At 49.1% G+C, this 13,877-nt stretch overlaps 1 protein-coding gene across 4 annotated transcripts; it reads right to left on the reverse strand.

The window, feature by feature from the left end:
- Nucleotides 1-5,902: 5,902 nt before the first annotated feature.
- LOC142589834 (uncharacterized) lies at nucleotides 5,903-13,532 on the reverse strand. 4 transcript variants are annotated; one of them, XR_012829980.1, is made up of 5 exons: nucleotides 12,989-13,532; nucleotides 10,452-10,529; nucleotides 9,133-9,963; nucleotides 6,823-7,648; nucleotides 5,903-6,764 (listed from the first exon to the last, which is right to left on the reverse strand). XR_012829980.1 is itself a non-coding variant. In XM_075701445.1 (4 exons), exons 1-3 carry the CDS (start codon nucleotides 13,360-13,362, stop codon nucleotides 9,138-9,140), a joined length of 1,278 nt encoding a protein of 425 aa, XP_075557560.1. In that variant the 5' UTR covers nucleotides 13,363-13,532; the 3' UTR covers nucleotides 5,903-6,764; nucleotides 9,133-9,137. The 4 variants fall into 4 exon arrangements, 3 of the variants coding, with proteins under 3 accessions (XP_075557560.1, XP_075557559.1, XP_075557561.1); XM_075701445.1 differs by lacking the exon at nucleotides 6,823-7,648; XM_075701444.1 differs by having other exon boundaries at nucleotides 5,903-7,648.
- Between the last annotated feature and the right edge of the window lie 345 nt (nucleotides 13,533-13,877).

Raw genomic sequence — 13,877 nt, forward strand, 5'->3', positions numbered from 1 at the left:
TACCTGCGCTTGAACCAGGCTGCTGCTGCTGTTCGTCCTCCCCCTTCAGCATACCCGTGCCCGGTGCCGTTTTCCAGCACGTGAAGCACTGTGCTTGAGAGAACTGGCACTGTGAGGGGGAGTGGTCACCACCACAGCGACCGCAGGTACTGCCCTTTGTCGCCAACTTGTTGAGTCAGTCAGTGTTGTTGTCAGTCAACTCGGTGAGCCAGTCGCAAGAGCAATCTCGCCGGCGTCCTTGGCGGCAGCTTCCATTGCCAGCGCTGCCTTCACGGCGTTGTCCAGCGAGGGGTCGGGAAGCTCCAGGAGTTGCGTCTGCATGGCGGGGTTGTTGATGACGCAGACGAAACAGTCCCGGAGCAACGAGTCCAGCTGGTCCCCGAAAACGCAGGCACTCGCTAACCCTCGTAGCGCAGCAACGAACTGCCCGAGGGTCTCTCCTTTCCGGCGGCTCCGGTTGTTGAAGCGGAAACGCTCCATTAGTGTGGACAGCGCTGGGTTGAAATGCGAGCGCAGTATGGCGAGCAGCTCACCGAGCGTGTCAACATGCGGCGTGGCTGGCTGGAGAAGGTCGAGCAAGAGACTGAAGACGCGGTTCTCGCAGCTGGCCAGGAAAATGTCCCGCTATTTGGCCTCGGGTGTATCGTTTGCCCAGAAGAACATGTGGACGCGTTCCTCGTAAATTGGCCAGGCGGACCCATCTCCCTCCAACGGCTCGAACCTTCCGTACAGCGGCAATGGGGGGCGGTGTTTCGCCGCTCGCGGCGGCGTGGGACGATTCGTGGGTATTCGTCGCCAGTGTCACGATCCGCCCGGGCTCGTGAACGAGGGAGGGCTCGAGGCACCCTCTGTTAGACGGACGCTCCGCAGCGTGGTGGTGCCGAACGATGACTGACCTCCGAGCAGCTGTGCTCATCGGTGTTTATTGCGGTGCGGTGACCAATGTCGCCTACTGAGCCAGGGAGGCCACCGAGCTTGGCGGGCCAACGAAGATTATGCCAGAGGGGGCATCACGTGCTTGTTACAAATTCCTTGAGCTTGATCCAGATCAGATGGCGTAGATGCTGTTCGACACGAACGTGTGGCAAACCGTCGCCGTAAAGTTTACGGTAGTCCGGCGGTCACAGAAAATCGTGCTTCGACAGTGCAGCGAAACGGAGGACGACAGCGCGCTGTACCCCCATCCGTTGTAAATTTTTCGCGGTAGGTGGCGTCCACAACTGGCGCCGCAGCGCCGCCGCGCGTCAATGTGAAAGCTGCTTGACGACGCTTAATCCCACGGGCGTAAATAACAAACGAGGTTGAACGCCTCAAAAGCAACACGGACGGCTGTGAGAGAAGCCACAATGGAGGGCTTCAGATCAGAGCTGTGCACGGGCTCGGGTCATTTGGAGATTCTCTTACTCGGACTTGGGCCGGGCCCGGGCCAGGCTATGTCTCGGACGGACCGGCCGGGCTCCCCGATCTCGACTGCGTGCCTTATGCGAAACTATGCTTGTCGTCTCGCATGTGGGGACAGCGGGAATTGCAATGTATTTATTCATCAAAAATGGAATCTACAGGTACAGGAGAAAAGTAAAAACGCTAACAAAAGGCAAACGAAAGCTAGCGGAGGCGCGTAAGAGAGCTTCTCGCGTCGATACCACGGGCGTACTCGTGCACTCTGCAAGAACAACCTCTCGCAAAAAAGCCATGCATGGACTTCTTCAGCGAGTGGAGCGACGCAGCCAGCAACCAGACTGCTGAACAAGACGAGCTGACCGATTACTTGGCCGCAGAATCGACACCGTGCTCGGAATCTGAACTTGGTGCAGTTTTGGAAAAGCAAGGAAGCCACGTACCCAAAACTTGCTCTTCTTGCTAAGAGGCTATTGTCCATTCCGGCCACCAGTCCAAGCAGTGAACGAAACTTCAGCGCTGCCGGATTCATAATGCAGGAGCGCCGCACTTGCCTTAACCCTTCATCAATGGACAACTTGTTTTTGCACAATACTTTAGAATAACAATTCTGTGCGCCCGCTGCATCTGTATATATTCACGATTTTGTCATATGGAATGCAAGAGTTCAACATTATAAGGTCATTTAAATAAACTGATTTTCCTGATATTGTTTCTTTTTGTGTCGGCGTCGCCTTATTGCAGGTCGGGTGTCGGGCCAGACCGGGCCGGGCTCAGGATTGCGGCCCCGTGCACAGCTCTACTTCAGATAATTGGCTTCAACCCAGCAGCGGGATATCCAGAGCCACCACGCGCGACCGCATAATCAGGAGCGTTGCTTGCGTAAGCTTACGTAGTCGGCGTCAATGATCTTCAGGGTAGCTGTAGTCGGGTCTTTTTAAAAAGGCCTCGCTCGTTTGGATCAATATTAGTGCGAAGGCCAAGTGGAGCGAAACATGGGTCGCTAGCATCTCTCTTCATAAGTGCCACGCGCCCACGGGGGAGGATTCGCCAAGGTTCGCCATGGGACGTATTCTGCGACGATCACCTTTAAATTAACTCTCTTATTCGATCTGACGTAGCTGGTTTTATTTTAACGCATAATTCTACGTTACACGGCGCATCCCATATTCAACAGGGAGAGGGCGGAAAAGAGAGCGGAAGCACTAATCAAACGCTTCGATTCGATGGACAGCAAGTCAGTTGCGTACGTGGACGCGGCAAGTGGCAAGTCGGAAATGTAGTCATTATAAATTGGAATAATCATTCATTTCTTGGATAATCCCCCATAGCGGGTAAGAACCACATACCTGACAGGAAGCAACACTTTCTGCGATAGTACCGCTGCCACGTGCGCGCCGATTGGATGGTTGCGCACTACGTCACCCGAAGGCGATAGTACGTCACTCGAAGACGATAGTTCTTAAACATTAGGTCACGCCTTTTTTAAACATCAGGTCAGAGGAGAGGAGGAAGCTAGACTCGCCCATTCGGCGGTGCATAAAGAGGGCCTTAGGCTTACCAATTAGCACCTCCACAGAGAAGCTCCTCTTTATGGGAGTGCACAATACCTGGGACGAAATAGCGGAGGCTGGCAGAATTTCGCAGCTCGAAAGATCAAGCCGAACGACCACGGGCAGAGCTATCCTCGAAATGGTAGGCCTGCAAACAGATAGGGGGACTACGAAGCAAGACAAACATCCCGCTGGATTGCCGAGAAAATCTACACATTCCCCCCTTCCTCGTAACATGCATCCCGTATTCAACAGGGAGAGGAGGGAAAAGTGAGCGGAAGCACTAATCAAACGCTTCGATTCGACGGACAGCAAGTCGGTTGCGTACGTGGACGCGGCAAGTCGGGTGCGGCGGTCGCCTCGGTGGTCGACGGCCGAGGTGCCCCGGAATCGGCCGCCACCATTAGAAGCCGCAACTCGGAAACGGCTGAAGTTGCGATAGCGCTCGACTGCGTGGGAACGGAAGCAAATTTCATAATTAGCGATAGCAAAACGGCCATCTGGAATTTTGGAAAGGGTAGGATCTAGCCGGAGGCGGCAAGGGTTCTGCCCAGTAGACGGCTAAACAGAAAAAATTAGCCTAATTTGGACCCTCGCACACACGTGCGTTTTTGGCGACGAGGCGGCCCACGAATTAGCCCGAGCTCTCTACTTCCGGCTGGCTGTGGAACCGCCATACTGTCGGAACATGGGCGAGCGTATGCAAAATTACGCGAAGATTGTCGAAAATTATCGGCTATGCAGAAGACTGGTGCCACCACCGGATAGAAATCTAAATATAGAGGCAGTCTCATGGCGGCGCCTGCAAGCTGGGAACTTCGTAAACCCGGTCTGGGCATACCACGTTGTACATGATAGAGAGGAAACGACAAGTGCAAACACTGTCGGGCGAGAGGGACCCTCGACCACATAATCTGGGAATGCGCTAGCTCCCCAGGAGCTAACGCAAACATTAATTGTAGAGGCATGGGAAGCCCTGCTGCGGAGCGAGGACCCTACCCCACAGCAACACGCCATCCGCCCGGCGGAAGCAGCCGCGAAGAGTCAAGCGCTCTTTGCTTGCTTCTAATCGGGGAGGTCCCGGCTAGCCACCTTATCCCGGCCCCCGTCCCCAAGGCCGGTGTGCCGGGGACGGGGCGGAGTAGGGGGCCACCTCATCCGGCGGTACAATAAAGTTTCTATCATCATCATAGTACATATCGCCGAAGTGATCGTCGCAAAATACGTCCCTTGCTTCCCGTTAACTTAGTACTAAGGTCGGTACATTTAAAAAAAGTTGCCCTCTTTGGGGCTTATTGCGTCCCACAACAATAATCGTGATCAGAGAGAGAGAGTGACAAAAGGGAAGGAAAGAAAGTGGGGGATGGGCCAAGAATCGAGCGGATGCATGCACAGATCATTCCAGGAAAATGAACTTTCGAAGGTAGAACTGTGAATAAGAGTCGAGTATTTGAGAAGTCGGAGATGAATGGATTGGACAATTAGCGGTCTCCTCTCATCGCAGTGCCTGTTAACGATAGGAGGCTACTGCTTTGCACCAATCCAGGACGCACGGCTACGCTTGCCGCCGCAGCCCTTGGACTGCCAGCGCGACCAACGACAGTGCACCGAAAGATCAGGTACGACAAATAATCGCCCCCTTCTAACTGCTTTAAACTATCCTAGTGGCACGAAAAGCTACAAGTTATTCATGCTATACAGTGCAGTATCCTAGCTACACTGCAGTAACCTCTACCCGGGAATGAGTGCTGCGAGGTGTGCACATACGCATTGCACAGAAAACGCTGTGCAGCTCTTTAACATGTTCGCCATGCCAACACCTCCATTCCTCTTCAAATCTCATCTATTCCTCCAAGTCTCTTCCACAGCATGTAGTAGTAGTAGCAGGCTACAGGCACTTCCCTCAGGCCGACCTCTCCACCTTTCTGCTATCAAAATTATCTTTCTAAATTCTTTGTACTATGTCTGAGATGGAAAGTGTATGTCTAAATTTTGATGCCGAGAAGTATTATATGCAAGGTTTTACAATACTTGGCGCAAACTGAAATGGTGTCGCATTAATTTATGACAGGTTTCCACAAGACCACCACTGGCCAGAAGAGAAAAACGAAAAAAAAAGGACTAGTCGCATACACAAACTGAAGGCGGCACGGCAGTACGGGTGCCTGCAGTGCAATTGCATGACGCAATTGCGTTTGCAAGCTCCAAGTTCCTCACCCGACTGCCACCCCGCCCATGGGGGGTCAGCGAGCCGTTTTGGCGGGACTTGAGCCCATGATCGTGCATGCTAGGCGGCGCTTGGGAAGACTCCCATCGGGACGTCAAAAGATGCGTCCTCCGCGGCCGGTGGTTACTTGGGCTCTTCAGCGCTCCCAGCCACAGCGTGCTTCTCTTGTCTCTTGATGTCCTGAGACGGCCCCTCGAGGTGGTGATCCCTCATCCATTTCCTTTATTCTGGGTTGGGCGACCACAACAGTGCTGGCCGCAGGATAGGTGGCACCTCCAGACAGGGTCCTTAGTACTGTTCTCTGTTGGGGCGCGCTGTTTGTGATCACCGACCATTTCGGCCTCAAATGTAATCAGGTTTAATTGTAAACAACCGTGTCACATCCAAACCCAGATCAATAAATATCCTTTTGGATACGTCAGCTTTCTTCCTTGCTGCGTGGCGCAGGCTCGCCTTTCCATGGCTCGGAGTGGTTGAGCGCGTGGTCAATACACAATGCAGATGCCTACTTTGCAAGGTAGGGAAGGCAGGCGGGGCAAAGTGTGAAACTAAGCGCACCACTCTGCCGCAGTCTTAAAACTGCTACAGTTCCAAAAATGCGAACTCCGCTGCACGTTTGCCAGCAGCATGGTCCTTATGAACAACAAAATTTAAACAATCGACTTCGAGATACTGTGTACTTTTAGCTGAGAGATTGTAGGGTAGAGACAGCAGAGGCACAGTATTAAGGCTGAAGACCTTTATTTGATGGCAACTTTTGAACTATAGTTACCTACACGACCAATGTGAAGTCCTAAGAGCAGAGCATGCAGACACATGAGGACTGCTTAACAGTAAACTTTTTTAATGGTAAAATGAGCCAATACGCCCAATGTTCTGAAATTAAAATTTTGTTTTTACCACTTTATGCAAACTGTTTGAATGCTATACTGTAGTACTAAAGCCAGGCACACTGTGTAGGCAATGTGGCATCAAGTGCCTGTTCCAAATGCGCCAGCAACAAATACTGTGCATTGGTTGCGATTGATACCCGCACACAGCACATTCAGTTCTGCAACAGCAAAATGAACACAAATTGTGACCATCTGGTGCTTCCTGACAACAATGCTGACAAGTAACCCTTCATTCTGGCAGTTAATTTAAGTGTTTCAAAAGCAGCACAAAGTTAACATTTTCTGCTCAATGCTGAAATTTCAGGCATCGAGAACTGCACATACTAATGAAGTTACTGGAAGTAAGCCCTACCATGAACAAATCCAGCTCAAGCTTTGGCACCAAAGAAAAAAAAAAAAAGACAGTCGCTCTGCATACTCTACTCCGAAACTTCCTGCTCGCAAGCTGCCTTTGGTCTTCAGGGATGACACACCTAGAGGTAAATGTAGAAGAAAAAAAAAGAAAGAAAGAAAGCAGTGGCACCAAACCACACAGCTCCTTCGGCAAATGCCCCACCACACGGAACTCGGCACCACAGGACAGCGAACGTGCCAGGACCACCGCAACGCCATCGCACGAGGCAAAGCTGGAACACGAGCCGGAACTACTGCCGGGCTGCTACACGACACGCCCCCTCAGGTAGGGATCCCGGCCTGTGGCGAGACTTAGTCAGACATTGGCTCAGCATCATCTCGATCCAACTACTTACACCGGTTTTCCCGCACAGCAACGCTGCTCATCAGCAACACACCGGCACCACCCAACAGCATGCCACAGCTCCGGCTGCAAACCGCCCGCCGGACCGCCAACACCCTTCTGCCCCCCAAACCGCTCGCTCGGCCTTCTCGGTCTCTTGCGAGCTGCCTCGAGCAACCAGGCTTTGCTGCTCAAGCGGTACCTTTGAAACGGTTGTTCAGTTACGACATCAGGCATTCAACAAAAGAAAAAAAAAAAGTCTACTTCAAAGGACCAAGTAAAAATGATTTGTAGAACGAATAGTGTGCTCTCACATGTATCAAGCCTGTGGTCAAAATTTTTGCCTGCAGTACCAAGAGTGTGCTTTTACAGATATCAAGCCCGGGATTAACATTTTTGCTTGCGCACACACCGGCACAACTGATCAGAAGCTGCATAACTGCTGAAAGCTAGCAATTTTATAAAGCTTAAACACTTAAAGAAAGCCCACTGAGATCAGCCAAGTAATTTCCCCCTATTTCAACAAAAACAAAAGCTGCATGTTTGCCCAGGATATGCAAACGTCAGCTTCTTAAATTTCATTCCTCAATATTTGCCAATTTCTCTGCAAGCAGAACTTGTCCTCGGAATTTAGTCAAGAGAAGGCAAATGGCTGGAAAAAAAAAAAAGGCAGCCTGGAGGTGATGAGCAAGTGGGTTGGGGGTAGCACGCAAGCTTCAGCACACGTCCCGCACTCTGGAAACCACCGCCCGAACTCAGCGCAGCTGGAACTCGTACATGGTGTCCCGCCATTTCGACAGAGCCACCAACGCCTTTTACCAACGCCCTCACACCTCAGGGCCTGCGGGCACAGACAGGGGCAACAACACGACGACAGTCAGCGAAGCCACTGCCCCAAACGTTGTGCATCAATTCCATCCCCTCCCTACCGCCTTTCCCCATACAGACGTGGCAGTGACCCTAATCATGCCTGGTAGTTAACCATATTTAGTGCGAGTGCCTTGACTAAGCTGCTTCGTGACGCTAGGCTTATAAATCCCCGACAGGAAATATGGTGCACCAGTGAAGATTATTTAGAAATTAACCCTGTAATGCACATTGAGGGAAAATGAAACTTGTTTACCTTTGTTTCCAACCATGAAGCGTAGGTACATTTTTGTCAAAAAAAAAAAAAGAAAAATAGAGAAAGACAAGGAAATGTTGAGTGCAAACTATGAAAAAACGCAAACACTGGCTTTACAAATTGATATGAAAATCAGTGCAATAAAAGTTGCATGTTAGTCATTACAGGGTTAGAAAAGTCAACGCATCGATCAGTCGCTACAGTTGAACGAACACGTTACAAGTGCCCATGCTGCTTTACACCCAGGCTAAATTCCGACACTAGCAATCGCAAAAAGAAAAAAATAAGTGATAACTAGTTGAAACTTGCAACCCACAAGGCAGCTACGATCTAAAGAACACTAGTGAGCTTATTCCAAATCGCCACAGGGCTGTTTTACCTTGCCCAACACTTTCCAGTTCCATAGAGTTTAATTCAAAATTGTGATACAAGGCAAATGGAAAGAATAATAGGGGTGCTTACAGAGGCACAATAGTGGCAGTTGGCTCAGTAGCAATGAAATGAATGTCCAGTGTAGAACGCTCAACTACACACACAAGAAGCACGAAGTTAGAAACAGTAAACCAAAGTAACAGCAAAAATGAAAACTTGTCAATTATGCAAGACTCATCACATCTATAAAACAGAGGTATTAAGCATGTTACAGAATTCAGCTACACACCTGGCTAAAGTTATCAGTGACTGCGCTACGGGTGAACAGAAAACACCATAGAAAATGTCCAAGTGCCCGCTTGCAGTGTGCCCAAATCAAATTTTTGTAATGTGCACGAAAATCCCCCAATTGTGAAAAAAAAGTCAACAAGTTCATCATGCCTTATTATTATGTAATGCCAGAAGTAGAACTGAATTTCAAATTTAACTATGCAACAAGTTTTTGACGAATGATGACCACACATGGTAATAAAAAAGGAAGAAATGCACATTCCATGTGCCAGTTACAGATAAAGTAACGTAAAACTTCAGCCATATGAATATGCTTGCAGATTTTTCTGTTGCAAAGACGCTGTCAACTTTCAAACAACTTAAAAGAAAGAAAAGCCCAGTACATTTATGCCATACTTGCCAAAATCAAAGGCGCTCTCTGAAGCAGTGTAGACAAAGAAAGGGAGCAAATATCTAAGGTTAACATATTTTCAAGACAGGGCTGAGAGTAACATGCTTTCTCTCCTCCGAGGTGGAAAACAGCACAAGACAATTCTCACATGTCTCAGTCGGAGTCCTGCGATTTGGACCGAGAGCGGCGGTCTCGTTCAGGTGAGCGCATCTCATGATCGCCGTTGGACTCTGCTGGATCTGGGGGCGGTGAACTATGCTTATCTCCTGGGCTGCGTGACCTTGACCGCGACCTCGAATCAGCCCTATCATCAGCCACCTTTCTTGGGCTCTGCGATGGGCTGCGGCCATCTCCGTTGTGGGATCGACTGCGGCTGCGATCCCGCTGCTTGCCGTCATGGAGGCTTCTGCTGCGGCTACGACGCGACTTGCCGTCGCTGTGTTCCTTGGACTGGCTGCGACTGTTGCCCCGGGATCGGCTGCGGTCTCTGGAGTTTGAGCGACTGTGTTCCTTGGACTTGGACCGGCTCCGTCGCTGGCTCTGACCGCGTTCTGCAGACCTTGATCGGCTCTTGTGTTGGCTTTCGCCACGTTCCTTGGATTTGGATCGGCTGCGATCTTTGCTGTGGCTGCGTTCGCCAGAATTGGAGCGGTAATCCTTCGTCTTTGATCGGCTCCGTTCCTTAGACTTGGACCGACTACGTTCCTTGGACTTTGACCGACTGCGACGACCCTTTGACTTTGATCGGCTGCGTCGCTTCGATTTTGCTGCACGCTCCTTAGATCGGCTACGATCTCTGGATTTTGAGCGACTTCTGTTCCTCGACTTGGAACGACTCCGTTTAACTTCACGGTTTCGAGAACGGCTACGACTGCGATCCCTGGACTTGCTGCGACTCTTGCGACGATCCCTGGACCGGCTCCGGCTCTTGCGAGAGCGGCTGCGGGAACGCCTACGCTCCTTTGAACGACTCCTGGACCTGCAAAATGTTTTGATTAAAGGGAAAACCATTTAAGTATGCATTCCCTTAACACAACTTGCTGACAAGTGTTTCTTTCCTTGAGCAGGCTGTGGTCTCCCCACCAGTATGCTAAGTACCAACCAACACACGTTTGCACTCCGTGACTGCAGGGCTGCACTGGCCATCACAGCAGCATGCAAGCCGGTGCGTTGCTGTGTGCAAATCCGGTTCCATATTTTACTAACCTGAATGAGATTGATTTCTACTGTTGGCAATAAAGTCTTTATTTAGGCTCTCAAGTTTGTTTATGTAAACTGATGAAATACGCCTGTCACAGTGGATGATTCTAAGTCATTAAATTTCAACAATGTTAGCATCAAATGGCATTAATTGATAGCTACGGAGGGGTATTTAATGTCCTTAGGTCAGAAATTTCATTGCGCCTGGTCTTTAAGCAATGTAAGCAAACCCGTCACAAAATTTAAGCACCGTCTTATGGTGCTCACCTGCGAGAGGTTGACTGGCGATGCCGGGACCGGCTCCTGGACCGCCTACGGCTTCTAGATGATGAACGTCGTCGGCTCCTGCCCGAGGATAATTTTTATTTATCTCAATCAGTGCACGGCCTGTCAAACAACAGTGGCTCGTTAACACTGTCACAACATTGCAGTACCTGTTCTTACAGGTTTTCTTTATGCTGCATTTAACACACGAATGTCAATCACAACAGCTAAATGACTGTGCAAAGGCAAGGCTCGATGTGTGCAGTTTTTTCTTCTTTTCTTTTGTGGCTACTGCTTTCAGCATATATGAAATAGTACAGACCCCTGTCTTGTTGCTTTTACTATACCTATGATGGTGCTTTAGCTCGAGGCACACTCCAACTTCCCTACCGAAATACATGGATGCAGAAATGTTCTCATTTGACAGGCCCTAAGCCGAGTTGAATGCAATTTGTTATATTGAAGGGAAGAATTTTATTACTACTACTATGCACTGACAATTAGTATTCTAATTATGCAATACCCATGCCCCATGGGCACAGAAAATCACATTAAGTTGCCTTTCCTTAGTTTCCTAATGAAGTTTTTTTGATGGAGCTGCCACACGTCCAAATTTAATTACGTTTGACACGATGGCGTCGATGACAGCACCTGTTGATGTGGTCAACTTTAGGATAGTCATTAAAAATAAACTATTCTTGCAAGTTTAATCTGCCTTCATGAATTGTGATATGTAAACAAACATATGATGGTGCAGTTAGCTTCGGTTTGTTGCTGTTCTTTTTTTTACATTGTTGCAACTGACTATATAGTAACTTCGGTTATTGCATGTCAAAACCAACATGGCACTTGCCACGTCGAAGCCGTTGCAACGTCGACCTGAAGATGTTCACAGAGTACAACTCCGACAAAAGCATTGTAATTGAAAGTCATCTCTAAATTATTCTTACATGATAGACGTTTCAGATACTTCATTTGTATTGCAGTGCGGAAGCTATGGTGACAAGAATACATATTTCTTAGTTGAATGGATTCTGGCAAATGACATCAAAATTTGGGGCATTAGCAAGTTAATATTTTCTGTGAACATGCGGCTCGGATTTAAGATATACTACTGCGGACTGCGTCAATTCTTCTCACTTTCGATGCCCTAACTGATGCTGTTAACAATGTTGTAATTAATGTAAAAATAATGTATATGAAGCTGTAAACATGCTGCTTCATTTTCTTATTTACAAATTTTGGCAGTCTTGGCAAAAAAATTGCCAGCCTGATAAAAGGAATCTATTCCCAACAGCCAGTAGACCTACATTCAAATGGAACAAACCATGTACTTCAAACAATGCTGAGCCTGTGCCTTTCCTCTGTATTCGGATGGGAGCTCCCAAGGCCATGCTTTCGCTTGAAAGCTTGCCACTAAGGTGCCACGAGAAGTGCATACACAATACAAAGTTTGCCAGCTCTGTTACATGCTGCTATAACACATAGCACGGGAAAATTGTGGTTTACACACCGTTTCGAGAACACAGGATATTTTTCCGAAGGAATCTCATTTAATTGAACTTGCCTTGATTTTACCTGAAACCGAGGGACTGAACGAGATCTGTGACATGCGCCTGCTTTGTGATTGTGGCTTCATGCCACAATACGTCATCAAGAGAGCAAGTTGAGTGACACCCTTTTACTTTAAAGCAATGTCACCGCCCAACTATGATACAATCAATTTGTAGTGCAAGGTTCTTCAAAAGGTGCTTTACATCTCAGAATGGTGAGCGAAGAGCTGAAAAAAAGAAATCTAGGTTGTGACTTTCTGCCGTAGTGGGGGGGGGGGGGGGGGGTCTACAATTAATTTTGGCCACAATTTTAACGGTCATCCAAAGCAGCCTGGAACCCCAACCAGCGACTTCATGCTCAGTAGCTGAGCTAACAACGAGACGCCGTTTTGCAGCATCCTTCGTGCACTCGTACTCGAAATGGTGTAAAAGCGCGCGTATACCGCAGTCCACACACAATTGCTGGCACATCGCTCACGACGGTTGCGCCATCTTCACCTGGCGGTCATGCAGGGAACTAGCGAAAAGCACGAATATACATAAATTGTACTGGATAACTAAAAAGCATGATGCTTAGCGTTAGAAGGGAACCACGCGACTTCGTGTACAGATAAATAAATGTAGTGCTAACGGAAGGAAGTGATCACGCGACCGTGCTTTTACGAAGCCCTTTCGTTCCCAAAAGTATACGCGGTGGAAATTTAGGAAGGTTGCACTGAAGCTGCGAAAAAAAAAAAAAAAAAAAAAGGCCAGTTACTGTGGATGCTCGCAATTTATGCCGAGCTCTTCTTAAACGAGAAATGTGGCAAGGGACACTCGAACATATCAGATAAATCCATGCGCTTGCTCTTGCGGTACTGTCGCAGTTGAAGCGTTCGGCGCGCGTAAACAACAGCCTTTTTTCCGGGTTAAAATGCTCGGCGGGGGGGCATATCGAAACGCGGTCAAAACCGCACGGAAACATGCGAGTAGAGAAGTGTAGCGTACCTGGACCGGCGACCACGGCTCCTCGACCTCGAACGGGAACGGCGGCTCGGTCTGACGTTTCGCGAAGACGACTGGCGGTACGGGTCCGATGGCCGCCCATAGCGCGCCATTTGGACGCGCAATTCGCGGCCATCCAGGATGTAGCCGTCCAGCGAGTCCATGGCGTCCTCGCAGTCGCGTTTGTCGTAGAATCGCACGAAGGCGAATCCACGGCTTTCACGTGTGTATGGATGCCGCGGTATGTAGACGTCGCCGACGTCCCCGTACTTTTCGAAGACCCGCTTCAGGTCCTCCGGCGTGGTGCGATACGTGAGGTTGTCCACCTTCAACGACGTCATGCCGTCGATCTGTGGCGGTGCCCGGCCGTAGTTCATGGTGAGGCCGTTCCTTGAAGCCGCAATTCAGTATGGAAAAGCTTGGGAGCTTGGGCGCGAAACCTTACGCGCTCTTTATGTTCCACCTCATCAACGAACACGCGAGCGTCAAGCGGTAACAGGAAGACGGACAAAATGGCGGCTGCGAGCGGCTTGCCGGCCAGTGTTGCCGTATCGGCGCGTCGGATTACGTGCGTATCGTGTTGACAAAATCACGCAAAAATAAAACAAAAAAAAACAATAAATTTATTCAGCGCTGATATAAATACCAAAATTATGTCATGTTTTAAAATTTTTTAAATTTGAAGAAATGAAGTATTCGCACCAAAAAGTTCTTTCCAAGCATGGATGCCCAACGTGGGATGATGCCATATGGTCGCCAAAACTTTGGTGGCCGCCACCCTTCAAGCCCGTGGAGGAAGGAAAAACGTTTTTCCTTTCTCCATGTTTCAAACCCTACTGCTCTATGCTACTGCTTGCTACTCCCGCAGCCGTTTTTCCGTTGCCACATACAA

The sequence above is a fragment of the Dermacentor variabilis genome, chromosome 8, assembly GCF_050947875.1.
Source record: "Dermacentor variabilis isolate Ectoservices chromosome 8, ASM5094787v1, whole genome shotgun sequence".
NCBI lineage: Eukaryota > Metazoa > Arthropoda > Arachnida > Ixodida > Ixodidae > Dermacentor > Dermacentor variabilis.